This window comes from Anas acuta, chromosome 4 (assembly GCF_963932015.1).
Source record: "Anas acuta chromosome 4, bAnaAcu1.1, whole genome shotgun sequence".
Classification (NCBI taxonomy): domain Eukaryota; kingdom Metazoa; phylum Chordata; class Aves; order Anseriformes; family Anatidae; genus Anas; species Anas acuta.
The window spans coordinates 44,349,556-44,368,502 of NC_088982.1; the positions used below are offsets into that span (position 1 = coordinate 44,349,556).

General features: G+C 37.6%; 1 protein-coding gene across 4 annotated transcripts in view; it reads right to left on the reverse strand.

The window, feature by feature from the left end:
* FBXW7 (F-box and WD repeat domain containing 7) overlaps positions 1-18,947 on the reverse strand; it is a 164,454-nt gene that overhangs the window by 83,924 nt on the left and 61,583 nt on the right. For 2 of the 4 annotated variants that reach the window (XM_068680962.1, XM_068680961.1), the window contains exon 2: positions 11,487-12,044. In XM_068680962.1, the coding sequence (XP_068537063.1) occupies positions 11,487-11,975 (489 nt within the window). In that variant the 5' untranslated portion in view covers positions 11,976-12,044. Of the gene's footprint in view, positions 1-8,759; positions 9,806-9,838; positions 10,318-11,486; positions 12,045-18,947 lie in introns of those variants that run through there. The other 2 variants (XM_068680965.1, XM_068680966.1) reach the window with 2 other exon arrangements.

The window sequence follows — 18,947 nt, forward strand, 5'->3', positions numbered from 1 at the left end:
CTACCATATTTAAGCATCCTGTAAGTGTACATATTTATAATCAGAAAACTACCATTTGGCTTTGCTCCACAAACTTCCTAACTTTATTTACTGTACTACGGGGTCTTGTTGTCATTATCTTTTTTTTTTTTTTTTTTTTTAAGCCATCTTAGAAGCACATGTCTTTCTTTCCTCATTAAAAATTTCAGGTATGTAACAGAAATCCAGCTTCATCATCTTGCACTTTCCAAGTATTCCAGAAATGCCTGCCCAGTCCTCATTGGCTATAAAACAATTTGGTGGTTAAGTACATTTAAGTCTAGCCAGAGTTGCACCAGCTGTTAAGAAGAACTGCTACAGCTGCTATGCAGGAATTCATTTGCTGACCACTTATTTATGCTGTTGTTGCACCTTTAAATAAAGCTGAGGCAAGAATTAAGACTACAACAACAGGTAGAGAAGTCATGCAATATTTAACACTGGATTAAAATGCAAGTCAAATTCCCAGGCTGAGGACAAGCTGGGGTGGGGGGGGAAGGGGAAGCAGGTGGTTTTGTTAGCAAGAAGGCTGCTTTACAAAGCAGGAAACTGAAAAATTAACTTCATACAGAATAATTCAACTTCTCTTAGGAACTTTCCTAGTACTTTCATGTAAAATGCAAGACTATAAATGAGAAATTATCTACTTGTGTATACACACATACAAAATATATACAAGGCCAGTACCAAAATATTTTAAATCACAAGTACTATTTTTTTTAATAGCATCTAGAAACCATTACTAAAATTAAATTTGGACTTGTAATTCTCCCTTTCTGCATATTAAATAGAAAAGTCACATTCCCCCAAAAAACATAAAGCTCTTAAAAATATTTCTGCCGCTAATGCATTCAGATTTTCTTTCTTACTAGGCAGAAAAAATGTCCAGATACAATTTAGCATTAAAAAAATCCTCTTGTATACCCTGACATCAAAATAAGACTCTTATATCCAGCTATTTTATTTAAATAAAATGAAAATATGCCAGAAATAGAAGTTTGAACAATGCAAAGTATTACATTTTGAAATGAAAGAACGTAGGCAGCCAGGTCTATTTTTTAGAAGATTATTTTTTTCTCACTAGAACTGTAAAATTCAAATAAATGCAACAAATGCAACCAATTGTAATACTGGCATTCATTTGATAGCAATGAATTAAGCTACCTAATCCTTTTCAGCTGGTTAACAGCATACTGCAAAGGGCTGTGAAGCTATTTATAAAACTCAAGATATGTGAAGTAAAGGATGCCTAAATCACAGAAAAGGGCAGGTAGTCTATGGAAGACATAGCACTTGGCTGATATGGATGCCATCTTCATCTTTTATTTGCCTCTTTTACTTCCCCTCTGAGTGGGTGGGGAGGAGATGGGACAATTCTTGCCTGTATTCTTATTTAACAGGCACTGGCTTCCCCTAGTTTGGTCAGACATTGCCCATTATCTAAAATACTTATGAGTATTTAATAAATATATACAAACATATTTATATGGACGCCTAGATCCAGCCTTGAGCTGATGTTTGTACTTCAAACTCTGTCAACAAAGAAATAGAGGGCAGCAATACCAAAGAGTTCTCACTGGGAAAGCATCGGAAAAGTTTCAATAGTCTGTTGTGTTGTGTTTCTTTTCCTCCAGAACAGATAAGCATGAATGCATATAAAACAGAGCTTGGAATACTTACTTAAAGGACATGCAACACTAGGTGTTTCCACCAAAGCCAAAAATTGTGCAGATGGGTAATTGCCTCGGGGTAACAATAACCTTGCTGAAATATCCTTGGCTTTGCGTAATGTCTAACTTAAAGTCAAGGAACAATACTACATCTAGCAGGAACAAGGAATCCATAATGAATTACACAAAGCTTGATTTCTTCCATATAGCTGTGTCACTTCCAGTTTTACTTGCTCATTTTAATAAAGTGATTTATTTTCTGTGGTTTTGAATATCTGACTGAGGGATTGGAACTGAAGGACTTAACACTGGCAAAAAAGTGTGTTATTTGTTGTTTATTAATATTTTTAGTATTCAATATATTTGCTTAATAATGATTGCAAAAGCTGCCATCCTTTAGAAAGACTCCGTAACTTAAGTAAGAACAACAAAGGGTCTCCTGCCTCTGCCAAACACAGATAACCAGCAGCTGAGTAACACAAAATAAGAAAGTGCTTTGCACTTACAGGAAACATTGCTCATACTTCACTTAAAAGTAATAATGACTTCTGATGGTGAATAAGGTGGAACTTATCCCTGCTGGCAATCTGTGGTGGCTGTTGGTACATTTTCCACTTCAGCAGAGGCACCAGGGATTGAACAAATACATTAAAATTTAATAAGCGTCAACAGAGTCTTATTTCATGACACAGCTGAAAAGCACAGCCACTGTCTCCCAAGATTGAATTTCACTGAATAGTACTAAAATTCACAATTCGCCCATTTCATATTATGTAATATTCGGTCAGGTAGTCACATCAGTAGAAAACATCAGCTTTTGGTAAAAAAAAAAAAAAAAAAAAAAAAAAGCATAAAAAGAAGTAAGATTCTCTACAGAGAAATAGTTAGTTTGGACCAGCTTGACTTAAGAGAGAAATCTCTGCATTTCCTTCTTATACTCAAGAATTTGTAAGGGTATGTAAATTATTTCCTTATGTAAAATTTCCTGGATACCAAGATGTTGTGCAGATAACAAAGACTCTACAGAAGTAAAGGATACACTGCTAGTTTGCAGATTGCAGTGACAAATGAGTCACAAAAAAATGTTAGTCCTGCAGCAGCTGTTAAACATAGTTCTGGTCCTCAGATCAACTTCTATTCCTCCACCTTTCTGAACTAATTTCATATCTCAATTTTATTTTTTTTTTTAAGTATAAAACATCAGCGAACAAAATAATTGTACTGATCTTAACATTTTAAACATAAACTTGCAGCCAGATTAGTATTAAAAGACCATCCTTAAAAAGAAAAATAAAATAATGAACAGAACCAAAAACTAACTCACCAGTAAGTTTTACTTCCTTCACACTTTGATTCACCATTGCATCAAGTTTCATAACCACTAATAACAACTTCAGCTAAGCTCCAAAAGGTGAAGCAGCTTAAAATCAACACTGAGAGCAGCAGCATCCACTGATAAAATGCTCAGTAAATACAGCTGTATCACTGCAGACTAGGGATATTTGGGCTAACGATCACATCAGGCAACAGCACCTGCCACATAATCAAGAACAACATAAGGAACAAATGGCATATTTAAGTGGGGCAGAGCTCCCCCATGTATTTCTTAGGCAAGCAATGCATCCCCACAGAGTAAGCATACTGAAAGTATTCTCAAGCATGTTTTCGTGATTTCTACTTCATCATGGCATGGCCATATAATTCACAAGCTGAAATGGTGTTAATGACATTCTTAAAAAATGCAATGTATATTTTAAAAGGCTAAGTTTCATCTTGAGTACCAAGATCCTGAGCAAAATTTAGGTGGTTAATTGATGCTGATTTCAAAACCTACAGAAAAAGCATGCAACTAAAGACACCGCCTTGAGTAGTTATTCTGAAAGAATCATGTTTGGTGTGTTCTACGCAAAGCCATCTAGGAATCTGATGTGGCAGTTGGAGTTACATCAACAAGTTCCTCTCCAATATTTACCTTTAAGGAGCTCTGCAGAGGCCAAGAAACTAGAAGACAATTCAAGTTAATACAGCCTCATACCAACACATCAATTCTGAGCAAGTCTAAGAGACTGCTTCCCTGCCAGAGAGGTGGCTGGCTTTTTCCCTGCAGCAGGGGAGGGCTGGACGTATGCCTGCATGTCAACAAACATACGGCTCCAAAAGAATTGCACGTATGTTGAGATAGAGCTACCAAATATGCCTGTAAGGATGAGCAGGAACTAAGGCAGGTACGTGTTATGAGAGGCAGGCCACGTCTTCACTGCACAACGGGTGCAATTGGACATTTCAGTCAGATATCTGTACAGACTAATCTGGCACAAGCAAGAGCTCTGTTGTTTTATTTTCCAGTGTGACTAGTTGAGGTAAATTCCTAGACTGGAACTGAAAGACTGACCTCAATTATTGGTAAAGTAGAAGAAAATTGCTTGTGCCTTACTCAGCTAGGTCTTTAGTCCAGTAAGTGATCACTGTAACAGGAAAAGAGAGGACTAAATCAGCACTGTGTCTTTTCCACATCAGGAAAACACACATCTCTCCATAACGAAGGCAAAAATCAATGAAAACCTCCTTATTAAATACCATCTTGTAATCAAAACCATGACCCAAACTGCCAGCATCAATGTTTTCTGTTAAACTTCTCTTCCTTCCCAGACACTGAGATTGTTGATTCTCCTGTCTGCACACAACTGTCAACAAAACAAATTACACATCAGTACCGTGCATTAAATCTGTAGTTAAAATTCTAGAAACCACGATGAAAACCAGTAAAGCACCTTTCATTAAAGGAAAGAAAAGACAGTGTTTATTGTAGGAGACATTCCTGTCCTTTGACTGCAAGGGACATTTTAACATAGCATTTAATTACCAGATACCTCAAGAATTTTGCATGAGAAAGCTGAACTAGGTAGCCAAGTTATGCCACAAACTATATCTGGGATAACTGCATATTACAAGCAGAACCCACGTATCAATTTGAAAGCTTCATGATCTGCTTACAGACTGCAGAAAATTAGCAGAGCAGCCATTTTTTAATGCCAGCTTTACCTGCAAGTGAAAGCATAGGGACGATTCTACTCACAAAGGTAAGAATGCAGCTAAACCTCAGCAAATATCAGGCAGCAAATCATCCATTACCTAATGTCAAGTAAAAACAAAGCAAGAGAAAAGTACTTTTCAAAAGAAAGGTTGGTATTTGAAGTCAAGAAACATGCTGCCGGTTAGCACAGAAGAGGAAGAACTTTGCTGTCTACAGAGAGACTGGGAATCTGCATTCCTTCCACGGATACTTTAATATTTAACAAACTACATCTTAATGACAGTCACAGAACCTTTCCAAATGATCCTTCATGCTTGGAATCATCAGCAACTAAACTGTGCAGTATATAAATGAGAAAGAAGTCAAAGGTTGTAAGTGTTAATTGATACTAATCTCAAGAGCGTGGCTATTTCTAGTGTTGTTACAGTCCAACAGAAAAATAAGGTTCGGTACTGGAAGGGTCAAAAATCTTATTTTTAAAAAACACAAAACTTGCTCCAAAATAATTAAACTGTCACAGTAACGTAAAAGTAGTTCTGCCTTGCAGTTGTAAAGACCATTAATTGTTTATTTATCTTAAGCCATTTACTCATCTTATCCCATTGTATTTTAATGCCGTGGTTCACAAAAACCAAAGGGGGAGAACAGCAGGAAAAAATGTGCATGTCGCTAATCTTTTCAAGACAGTGATATGAAAGCAGCTTTAATTAGGAAGGAGAATCTGAGGGAGAAGCGAGAAGAACAAAAAATTCTATTGCCAACATTTTTTTTTCTTACAGTCAGAGCAATTCCTAACATGTACCCATTTTGACACAACTAAATGAATTATTACTTGGTTTAAAAACTCTTTAAAGCATTGTGATAATTATTAGACATCTCAGGAGATGAAAAGCATGAAGAATCTACATAACCTATGCGTGATCCCTGCAAAAAAAATAAAAGGGGAAAAAGGCATCTCTTTTTATAGTATAAACTTCTTAAATTTCATTGTATTTATTTTGCAGGTTAAAAAACACACTAAGTTGTTAGCTGCAGGAGGAAAATCCTTTGCAAAGCAATGCAGCACAACAGCACAACTCTCCATAAGACTGCAGCAAAGCAATAGCAGCACCCTCTGCTGCTGAAAAAGGGGTAAAAATGTTAACACACATTGCTGCAAGACAACCACCCCACCTACACACAATATTCCAACCTTCCCTAAACAGAGGGAAGTAAACTGACCCAAAGGTCAGCATTGCTCTAGTTATCCTTTCTTTCCATGTATTTCTAAAAAAGCTTTGTTTGCTACTGACCTTCTGACAATAAATTTACACTTGCACAGAGGAGCCACTTTTCAATTCACACAGGCGTGAACTGCCCTGCGCAATCTTCCTTACAATAGCCACTTAATTTCCTTTAGTTTTAAAAATTTATACTGTCCTTCCACACAAAACCAAAATTACCAAAAAATACATCTTTTATATCCTTGTGCTCTATGCACCAGCTCAGAACAAGCAACAGAGAGTAAAAAATTCACTCCCAGCCTGCACAATCTGGGAGCTCAAACTGAGTATTTGAGCTTTAGGTTTGCTCCAGACCTTTAAGTCTGGAAATGTAAGCTCCCAGGAACAAGCCTGCAGTACGCGCTGACCTAGCTCCACTGCAGCCAAGCCAGCTTAGTTGGTCTCCCAGCCACTCCCCAGGGTCGACGGACAAACAGAGCAAGGAGTGTAATGCACACACTCACACACTCGCACCTCCCAGTGACTTTGTGGTCAAACAGGCACGGTGGATACGGAACCTGGAATCAGAGGTCACTGCAACCAAAGTGCACCAGTTTTACCAGAAAAATAAGCTGCTTCTCAACCCTTACCATTGCTGTATGTTATATATGAGAGGAATCAAATTATTAGCTTTACATAATGCGGTAAATGCTCAAATACAGCAACTGCTGAAGGGGTATGAATGTGGTTTTTGTGGTTACAGATCCAAATCTATACACCTCAAGAAGTTATTATTAGACATAATAAATTGGATCTTTTGGGTTCTGTATAATCTTCGGATTGTTCTCCTCAATCTGCCAGAGACCAGCTTCAGACATGCAAGCAGGAGTAAGAAAGGAAACATACCTTGATACCACAACTTGACCTACAGCACCCAATTGCCTTTGGTACTCTGGTATGAAGTACTTTTTTGTCTTAATCATAAAAAACTATAACAATATTCACTGGAACACAACTAACCCTTATCAGGAATATTTATTTTTATTTTTTTAAAGTGACTGTTTCCTAACTGAGGTAGCTTCAACATAGGACATAATATAACGCAGAATGTTAAATAAAGGAAAAACTAATAGATCGGTTAAAATTTTGTGGTAGCTTTGGTGTAAGTGACCACAACTTTTTTTTTCACCATTCTGCAATATATTTCCAGTCCTTCCCAAAGCCAAATAAACCTGTAAGTTATTTAAACTGTACGGGAACATTTTCTAAGATAATCAAGATGTCATTACTCCTCTAAGAAAACATCAAAGCAACTAAACGAAAACAACTCATCTTGATGGAAACAAAGCAATTAAAAACAACAGATTTAAGTATACCGAGGATGACAGCTGTTAATATTAAAGTTAACATTAAAAACTAGAAGTTGTAGAAATAGTTAAGCAAACATAATCTAAAACAAGCAAGGATGTTAATTTATGTAAGCTATTTCCCAGTGCCAGCTATGTTTTCCTGTCCTCGCAGTGTTACAGAATACCACAATTACTGTGGGATAAAAGCATTTAAGGGCAGTTGCTACGAAGTATCTGATGTATTGTAAGTTTATGTTTGCTCATGTTGTTGTTTAACTGTAGCAGGATCATTCCTAAGGAACTCAAGTGATACAAAGTCATCAAAGGGAACTGGCAATGGATGCTGTGCATACCATGCAACCAGCGAACAATCAGCATCAAGAGCACGTTCCTGAAAGCCTTGCATGTTATTACTTACTTTACCCTACCGTGTTGTTTTGTATTTTTATGTAACAGATATGACAAACAACATTTGACAGGAGATAGATTGAGGAGAATGAAAATTAACTGTTAAGAATCTAATGGGGGTACACTGGGTACACGAAAGCTATTCACTTAAACACACCCAAGCATTAATTCAATTTTCTAGTTGCAAAGAACACAGACCATACTTACAGAACAGAAAGCTCTCTGAAAAAGTCTTGCATCATGTTGGGCAGAGCAGCCAGACATGAAATCCCAATGCATTGCTGTGGTCAAAGGTGTTAATGTGATTGTTTGTTATGTGATCAGGTAATACATAGTACGAATAATTTCTAATTAGCCTCCTTGCAACAACTGAGGTTCTGGCATCTACAGTTCAGATCAATGTTCAAAAATCAGTGTTAAGGGAAGTGCCATAATGAGGACAAGAATAGGACACTGTGTCCAGCAGACGTATTTTCCTAAGTACCTACATGTAGGAGACCTTTCAGGAGTGAACTCAATCACTTTATGTACACAAAATAAAGACAAGTTAAACAGCTCTTCAGTTCAGCAGGAAAACAATAGAATACAATGGTCAAAACAGACACAGTAAAAAGGCAGAATAGAATAAAAGTACAGAAATTTAAACACAATTCACTGAAACGACCAAGAGTTCTGACAGATTTGCCTTGCTGGACTGTTTTCTTTTATAAAAAGCAAAAACATTTGAACAATCTGCTTTAGCTTGCAGAGAAGTCAACACAGAGCAGCCTAACATTTCAAGCAGGGGACTGTAACACAATCGCAATGACCCTTCCAGATTCCTAAGGCACTCCTGGTGAATGCAACAAAGACACTCCTGTATCCTCTCATTTTAAGGGCACACACCCTTCAGTCATAACATTTTCAGAACATTATGGAAACAAGTATTGCAATTGCTTCCATGGAACAGTAATATCAAGCAAATATTTACATATTTTATTTATATATAATCCTACATATTGTGTAAACATACATTATAAATATATAAAAACATTTATATAAAAATGTTTTAGCAATTTTGATTGAGTTTATCAGCTAGAACAGTCAGCTTGCTGCTGCCAAGTGGACGTCTAAGATGATGGGTGCCCAACACAACTGGCATATAGTGTGTTACTTGGGAACCTTGCCACATCTTTCACATCACGATTCCACAGGCCAATAAACAAAAAGTAAAAAATAAAAAAATACATTACAAAGAGACTTTATTCAGTAGTTTATAAGGAAAAGAAAAACAGAAAGACAAAGAACAGATATCCAAAAGTTCATATGAGTGCACAGAAACAGTTTACAACTGTAGCAGTTGCTGTTTTACTCAGTCACGCTCCTATCCCCTGATAGTTGGTACTGATGAAAACACCCTGTATGTTGCCAGCATTGCTCCATACAGCTACATCAAGCTAGCAACTGCGTTGGATCAGCAACGTATGCCTCTGAGCAGCAGGGTTTACATCTGACATAGAAACAGCAGAGCGGCAGATTCAGTCCCCACAGCTGATACTGGTGGCGCAAAGCAAGCTTCACAGGAATACAGAATACAGCAAGGGAGCCCATAACTCAGCCAAAGTGACAAGAAGCAGAACTGTACTAGACTACAAATGCTGAGAAGCATATCTGAAACACTAAAAGTCAGTCTACGAGGTTTGAGTCCCCTGGGATGAGTCCATCTCCAACAAGTACAAAGAGAAATACTGCCGATGAACCTACAAATACCCCTTTTTCTTCCCAAAAGCAGCATATTCATCAGTCATGAATGAATTACCAGAGTAGAAATAAACATGCTCTGGCACAGCTGTATTTCTACAATATTTCCTAACACAGAATGTGTTCCTATGGTTAGATTTTGTTTTATTAAGGAATTGATAGAAATTAATGAAGCATTACTGCATAACCATGACCTCGAGCAGTGCCAGCTCAAGCAGCTTTCTACCTGTGCTGCTCCTTCAGGTATACAGTTAAAACTATCAAAAATAAAGTCACACCATGAATCAGAAACAATTCCCAAAGATGATTTCCACTACCTAGCTCCCCAAACAGTTCTTGCAGGAGCACAGCCTGAGGGCGCAGCACAGATGAAAATGGCCAGCACTGCATGGAAACAAAATGCAAAGCAACTATCAGACAACACAGAAATTGTGTATCTATATGAAAATCTCTGAGACAAGCTCCTTTAGGCGAAACTTCCTTGGAATATTGATTCATATTGAATGTGCCATAAAAAAAATTTTGAAAATTGCATTCATTACTAGAGATGATTAAAAGAAGCTTCAGAACTGATCGTGTTCTGCTCAGTTCATACATATTTTGAGTATAGTTAGTTACAAAGAAAAACAAAGCTTTTGAGTCAGAGACTTCACATGTATTTGAGTGTAAATATATCTTACATTAAGTATCAAGTCCAAACTGGATGGGTGCAAGTTGTTATACAATCATCAACAAGTAACACTGAACTTTGGAAAACCAAATCATCAGATTAAAAACAGCACATAGAAAGCTAACTGAATGACATGAAATTTGACTGCATCACAGCATTTCATTCCAAGTTAGAAAGCGTACACTTCAGAAGCTTGAACAGTAGAATTATAAAGTTGTATCATTTCCTAAAAAAACACATGAAAACATAATGACTTTTCTAAACAAACTAATCAGCAATACCAAAAACGTATTGCTGCAGCTTCAAGCAAATATTCATCCTATTTACCTGTTCTGGTGCATCTTCAAGTCTGATTATCAATACATTTATATTCATAGTCATACAAATAGGGAGCACTGTTAATTGCTTCCGTGTTTGTTTTTTTATACATCAGTTTTCAGAAAACCGAGTATATTATAAGAATTTGAGGGTTTTCTGTTTTATTTTGAAAGGTGGAAAGAAACAAAGTGTTTTATTACCAATTTATGATGATTACAAAATTGGCACACAGGCTTAAGAACAATGCTCTTCCACAACGCCACTTCCCTGCTCCTCCCTTTCATTAGGCAGTATCACCGCTATCATTATTCTTTCAGATTTTGCTGCTGCTAAAAGTTAAGATAATTCTTTCTTCTTGAGGTATTTGGAAAACACGGTGAACTCCTAACAAACAATGGATCTAAAATGTTGGGTGATACTTTTAACAATAAAAATGCTATTATTTATTTTCAAATTGTTGTTGTAAACTGGAAATTCTCAATCATTGAACACAATTCACAAGCTCCTTTCAAGTAGCACGTCATACAGCATTATGCAATGACTGTAAATGAATGATTCACTATTACGTTCTTTTAAATCCATATGTTGTCAATGAAATCATCGTGACCTGTCTAGAAGGGAGAACGTTAAGTTCCTGTAATATTTCACACTAACTTTTCATGACCAACACTTTGAACTAGATCTCACAGACCACCACATACACACAATTGCTTACCTTCTTTCTTGCCTGCTTTGAAAAAGAAAACATAAATAACCCCTGGAGAGTCTTATTAAGGGTATGAGTCAGCATATGAAATACTTTTTTAAAACAACCCTGTTCTTTTTAAAATAGTCTTCAAGAGCTCTAGTCCCTTAAAAGAAGTACTTATTCATGTCAAATGCCTGCAGATTTTCTGATTATTAACAGTGAAAACAATACAGTTTAAGAATTTATGTAGTCCACAAACTAAGTTCTTTAGGAAACAAAGTCTTGGCCTCAGTTTAAAACTTCAGTTTAAGTTTATATAGAGATATTATTTTCCAAAATCCAGAGTTAACCAAGATTAAGAATAAAAAAAATAATAATCAGTTTCTCACCTTTGTCTTTGTGTAGAATGGTGATGACTGGTGAACGGGCAAGTCCATGAGGCTATTGGAATTTGTGACACTGTTACTGTTCGCATGTTCATCTTCTCTACTGCTGTCATCAGACTGATCAAAATCATCACTCTCCTGGTCCATTTCCTCCTCCTCTTCCACCTCCTCCTCTTGATCACCAGCATGTTCATCATCATCTTCCTCTTGGTTACAAGTGGATTCTTCATCCACTGTAATAAGTCTATTGTTATTTTCTTCTAACTGTTCCTGCTGGGATTCATGTCTGTCATCAAATCCAGGTTCTTCTCCTCCTATCTCCCCATTCCTCCCAATGTGCTGCTCCTCTTGTTGTCGTCTTTGCTGCTGCTCCTCCTCTTCTACAACCCGATTCATCTGCTCCTCATCTACTTGGCTTGAGGAAGCATTACCTCGAAGAGATCCACCAGTTCGTCGCCTCTTGCTGCCCACAGAGAGCAGTTCCTGATTCATTTCCAAAAGCCAGCTTGCTACTTCTTGGACCTTGGCTAGGCTATCTGAAGATGCAAATGCTTTCACATTCTAAGGAGACAAAAAAAAGTGGAAAATTACAAGCTATATTTTTGATTACATGAGGCATAAAATATCACTGCATTGTACTACTCCCAACAACTTGAAATTCCACGCAACAAGGAGCAGTTTCAACTTCAGACTCAATTTTTTCAGTTCATTGTCAAGCTTTTAACAAGAGAGTCATTTCTACTATCGTATAATCTGAGCATGATCTCTGTAAACACTAGATTCTGCAAAATTCCTAAGTTTTTCAGAACTACCTGCATGTGAGTATACATGCCAAGAGAAAACAACCAGCTTCTTAGCTGTGCGTAGTGCCCTGTGCTCAGGTATACACACAGCACACCTCTTACTCAGCATGTTAAGCCACACAAGGGATTCAGAAAGCACAACGACAGCATTGGAAAGGAGCACGAGTGCCCCATCTCACAGTAGGAGCAGTAAAGGACTTTGTTTCCACAAGTCCTTCAGTAGAGGAAGACATTCTTCAACCCACTCTTCTCCCACCCACACATGCACAAAAGAACAACTCCGTATCTTCAGAAAGTCTACCACCTGTCAGTTTGTTCCTTTGTTTTGTTTGTTTTTAAAATCAGACCAGAAAACTCTAGAGCCTTGGATGACAGAGGTCTGAATAGATAAACCCCATCTTTGCTCTCTGATATTTTTAAAAATACTAAATTTATTGCAGAGGGGACTGGAAGGTCCCAGAAACCATAGCTCAAGTCATTTCATTGTGTCGTAATGTAAAAGCCACAGAAACACATTTACAGATGGTTTTAAAGTCTTGCTTTGAGAGGAACTCGTAGATCGGATTCTGAACACCTGCCTCCTCTTCAGCAGGGAAGCAATACTTAAATCCCAAAGACGTGGTTCTCAAGTTTCCACATATCTAACCACATGACAGTCACCCCCAAATAAACCCTCATGAGCTGAGAAGCTGAAATGTGTTCCAAGCAAGTGTCCACTAGCAATTAGTTCCACTCCATGAACTAGCAGCTAACAATAAAAGACAATTAAGCTATACACATCAAGGCAAGGACATGAAGGAAACAGCAGAGACTGTGCTGACTTCTGCTTTTACCAGGGGAAAAAGCCAGCAGGGCACTGGGTTGCACGTGACCCAAACCAGAAGCTAACAACTCCAACCTTGAGTGCAATGGGCATCGGAAATAAACATGTTTAATTTTCTATACATACTAAGTAGTACTTGAGAAAGATGCCATTAAGAGAGCACTCTAAGAGATGCATTTTCACTTTTTTTTTTTCTTAGCATATTTGAGTGATGTTTACCTCCATTTCATCATGCAATTCAAATGTGGTTGTGAATACAACCTGACGCTAGCACAAGTTATTTATCAGGTTTGCTACATAGTTTAGGCATTATGAATGTGACAACAGAACATCTTACTTTCTCAGAAAAAGTGAGAAGATCTTGATTTTTTGAAGTACTTAAGTCACTTAAAAACCAATACTTAAAAGGACTATATAAGAAATCTACACCTTCACTGTCTAACGGTTTTAATTTCCACCGCAATTCTCTAGTCACAAATGAAGCTTAAGAGTTTTAAACATTCTTCAGTATCACCAGCTTTATTTTAAATATATGCAACTACCTGTTTAGGACGTACTTGCTGAAGTTGTAAATGCTCTACTTGTTCCTAGAATTTCAAACATACTTTCAATTGTACCTATAAGCAACTAACATGAAAGGTCAGCATTAAAATAACAAATCAGATGACAATAATAATTATAAAATGCATCAGATTCTGCTAACTGCTTAAATAACAAAAAATACTCTACCGTTACTGTTAATAACAGGCCTAAATGAAATTCCAGCCAATCAAAAAGACAATATGCTTGTTTTATTATGGATTTTTAATTATTCCTCCATTTTTGCAGTGACCATCAATTCACAAGGTTAGCCTCAAACACAACTTCCGTTTCACTCTGTATCTAAACGAACAAACTCAGCTTGTTTTTTTCCAGAAGCCTATAAAATGCATTATCAAAATTTAATTACAAGCAGTGCTACATCAGAAAGCATCAATATGCAAAGAGGTGATACATTCGCTGAAGCACAGATGGATGTACGTTATCTGAGAGATGTGAAACATTAAAGCTGCCTTCTGTCACGCAAGTGCTTGCAGAATTAACTGCTGCCAGCTAATACACAAGATGCAACCATTTCCATACATAAGGTAGATATGGAACTGTAAGGGGTTATTATTTTGCAGGGTGAAGACTGCCAGAGAACTAAGATGTTGTGTTTTCATCTAGCACTGGGCCTCCTTCATGTGTACTCTGAGCCCCATATTTCTATCACAGAATCATCAAATATCCCGAGTTGGAAGGGACCCACAAGGAGCATGGGGTCAAACATATCCTCAGATCGGTACCGGGAAGCTGTTGCTTTTTCTGCCCACCTCAGACTGGAGTGAGAAATTCAGACAGCCACCGAAGCGTGACAGGGCTGCAGCAATTCCTGCATATGCGTTTATCATGTAAACCTCACTGAGCTGGGCCAGCAAGTCTGGCAGGCAAGGCTCAGGGAAGTTTCCTAACACTTTCAGCAGGTCGCTGTATGGAAATACAGGGAATCCCTCAGGAAAACCTAAGTCCTGGAAGGGAGCCAACAGTGAACACCGAGCCTCAGAACACGCCTCCATCTACATTCAACATTAAATGCGGCTCACACTGAATTCTTCAGCTTTATCCATTACACATGCACCGAAAATAGATTGAAGAAGTAACCCAGAAAAACAGTAGCTCAAAACCAGCTGTAAGAGTGCCGAGGATCACCGGGGAAGTACAGGGAAATTCCTCAGGACCGACAGCCGCGGCAGGCTCCGCTCCGTGAGGCGAGCGCCCCGCGGCCTGCTTTCCCGCCAAAACCTCTCCGTCCCCTCAGCAGATCTGAGAGCCACTGCACATTTTAAACTTATAAAAACATAACTGTGGGAATACCTGGAAATCTCCATATGTACAGCTGGCTCTCCGTTATGCCCTTTTACCACTTAAAACTGTAAATTAGGGGGGGAAAAAAAAGGAAAGGAGGTCAGAGGCAGAGAGGGCAGGGTGGGGGTAGTGAGGCTGTTTTGTGTTGTTTTGTGTGGCAAAACTTGAAAAGGTTATCAAGACTTAACTTCCAAGTGAGAGATGCAAACCCCCTTCTAGGCAAAAAAAAAATAAAAAAATACTTGGACTTTACGGCCACGATAGCTGACACTAGGCAGCACTATGCACAGGCAGCCTACACACTGTAAAAATAACATTTGATGTAATGACTGGACTACTAGCCCCAAAGTTCGCATATGGGAAAGGCTTCCAACAGCAAAGTAACAAACCCAAACAGAACCATAACAGTGCAATAACTGGAAACAAACTGTACAAAGTCAAAGGGGAAAAAAAGCACTTTTGTGCGTTATAGTACTGGACAATTATCCTCATGCAAGGCGTTAATGAAGACAAGACGTTTCAGACATAGCCACACCTTAAACTACATTCATGAGCTTTAAACAGAAATTGTAGGAGATGAACTTTGCTGCATTACACAGGGTGGTAACCTAGATCATAGCAATGGCCTCCTCTAGTCATAAAATTATGAGTTTAATATATTGTGGAGAACTGGAAAATAAACAAACCTTCTATATTTCCATCATCTGAAAATGTAGATCTGAGCAAGATGAACATTAAACTTTTTTTTTTAATTTCAGTAGCTTTGAAACAAAATACATCATTCTCAGTGCATCTCATTCTACAGAAAGACAAGTAGGCACGCATTTTCCAAGAATAAAGCCACTTCTTCCAAAGGTATACACACCTCAATTTGCTCATCCGGCCAATTCACAGCCCCAAGCTCCACACAAATCAGCTGCTAAAAAGTTTTTCTGCTCCTGCTCTACCATCGCCTTGCCCAGCATGTCTCCGCTACTGCTTTTTTTTCTTTACTCAAGACTGATCAGCAGACAAGATAGAGTAGAGCAGCACACGCAGCCTCTGTTGGATAAGAAATCATCCTGCTCCCTTATGCAATCTCTTTAAGATCCTTTACCACCGATTCATGTTGTTTATTTAGTGCAAAATGGTCAGAGTAACCAACATGAAAATTAAAGTGCTCCTTTAATGACTTATGTCAAACATAAACCTGACAGCAAGCAAAAAACTAGACTAAGCATTCAGTAAATTAAAAAAAAAAAAAGAAACAAAACAAACACAGTTAAGGTTTCCCTGTGCAAATTTAATTAAGTCCAGCTGCCTCTAATCTTCTTGTGTGGCCAGTTTTAATTACCTCTCCTCCCTACTATAATCTGGTCCCAACTTTTTATCTGTCTTCTCAGGCTTTTCATCAAGTCTCCATGCCACAGCCAAATAGACCTACATCTTTTTGAACAAAGACAATTCTAGTTTTCCCACAACACGGGGTCTACTGTAAGATGTCTCTCCCTTCTGTTCACCTGCTTCTCTTAGCCCAACAATCTCATTTCACCAGACTTCACCCGTTTTCTCCCTGCTTCATCATCCAAATTTACCATCTCCTAGGACTGCCTCTTAAGACAGCCCCCTCCTAATCCTCTGCCTCCATCTCCCAAACCCTTTTAGCCTTCAGTGCTACTTTTCAGTCCCATACTTTGCCCTGTTCTGATCAATTCCCTGAAAAACAAATTTAGATGAGACAATAGCTGATGTAGGTATTAAAGAGTACAAGAGAGCAACATCCCTTGCTATCAATTACAGGGACAAATACAGGAAAGCAATTAAAAGAAAATTTAGCTCTGAGTTGGAAAGACAATGGGGATATGAAAGATCTATCAGGTAATCTTAATTCCTCTTAGTAAACACAGGTAAGGTATAAAATACAAGATAAAACATGATATAGCTTACAAAACCCAGCAGACAATAAGATTACAGAAAAAATAGTTGAGGAAACATGAGAAATTACTATGGGAATTTACATATATTTAGCAGTGCTTCAGCTGAGTGGCATGAAAAAATATCAGAGGTGGAAGATAAATTAGGACCTTTATTAGGCAAAAGTTTAGAAGAAACAGCTTGAGCAACAAGCAGTCAACATACTTTTTCTTTAGATAATGATAAAGTATGATATCTAATTACTTTATACAGACTAAGGTATTTTATATGAACAAAACAAGAGCCCAGCACTCATTGCATTCTTCTGACCTCCAGCTATACTCATACAAATGTTTCAAACTGCAGAGGTCCAATCCCTCCTTAGAACTCAACTGCTGAATCGAAAGTAACATTTTCTGCTCAATAGGTCTTGGTCCTGTTAGTGTAGGAGAATAAATTTTCCTTTTATGTATCTGTCCTTTCTTCCTTTTACGTTATTTTTTCTGTAGTATTTCCACATGATCTTCATTTGTACACTTTGAACATCAGCACAGAACATTAACTTTTAATGTCCATTCTCTATTCAGAAACAAATAACTTCATATTGCATGTTTAAGTGGGTGAATAAAACTCTTTTAAGCCATTACGGTAAAAGCCCAGTATCTTCAAGACAGATTCCCTTAACTCTTCAGACAGTGACTGTGGCAGAGTCAGAAAAGCTGCAAAAGGCACAATGCTCTTGCTTGCTCTGTACAGGCAGGGCACACACAGATTCATTAGCAACACAATCACCTGCGAGGTTCATGCACACACACACAGAATTTGGATTACTTATAGCTAAAATATATTCCATGATTTCTCTGTCTTCACAACATCAAGAGGAATGCTAGATCTTAACACTGTAAACCAGAACCCCATTTCTTCTCTCCTCAAAAACAGGAAAAATTGTTCTGGATAAAACATTACACAGAAGAGACCTAGCCCAGAAAGACTTCTTGCTCATCTTCTTCTAACTCATCTGAGTTCAAGTTGCGGAAGTTTTTAACAACAGAATCATGATATAAAATGTATTATTGAGACACACTAACAAAATTAAAGCAGTCAACACAAAACAGGAAGAGAGGAAGACTGATCTTTTCTATAAACACTTCTCTGCAAGGAATTCATGGCCTTAGATCTTATATTTGGGATGTTAAAAATATATGCATTTTCCTCACTTCAAAAAGGAGGAGAAAAATACCATAGCAAATTACAGAATAGTATGTTATACAGGGTATGTTTTTATCTTAGAACTCGATACTTAAGGAAACGAGAATTACTGCAAAATACTGTGGGGGTAAGGATAGGGTGGTAATTAGAGGAAAATGGTATTTTCCTCTGAGGATGCTGCTGAAAGACTCCATCACCTAGTAATAAGAAAACAATATAAAATTATAATCTTAAGTCCTTTTCCCCAAAAGCCATATCACAACTGACAATTATCAACACAAATACAGAGTTATTGAAGAAATGGAGAGCTCATGTCTATACACCAGGAATATTGTTCTTACCTCTCAGCTCACAGAAAACTAAGACCAACGAAGTTACTCCTCCTTTTTAATTTTGTTTTCTTATGTTTTCATCAAGAAGAGTGAATGGATATAAACTGAGAATAAAATAATTCAAAATCCTTGAAAGATCATCATGGGAGGCAACAATCCACAATAGGAAATCAGTATTATGACTGATCTGACTGTGTTCATATAAATAATCATGTTATTTTTAGTAGTTACATCAATAATAACTGTTATACAGAAGATGGCTGGTGTATCTTTTCAACAACTACTCTTTGAAGTAAAAAGGAATAATCTGTAAAACGTGACAAGTTAACGATCACGTGTGACTAATGACAGGCTTCTCTCCTTTCCTCAGAAAATGAAAAGCAGCAAAAAGCTTGGAGGAGTTTAAAGGGTGCCAAGATTTCCAGCAGCTACTGAAAACAAGATAAGACAGGCAAGTCCTCCATACAGTCCTCCATGCTGCCACTTAATCTGTAATGTTAATCAGCGTCCTTTTTCTCAC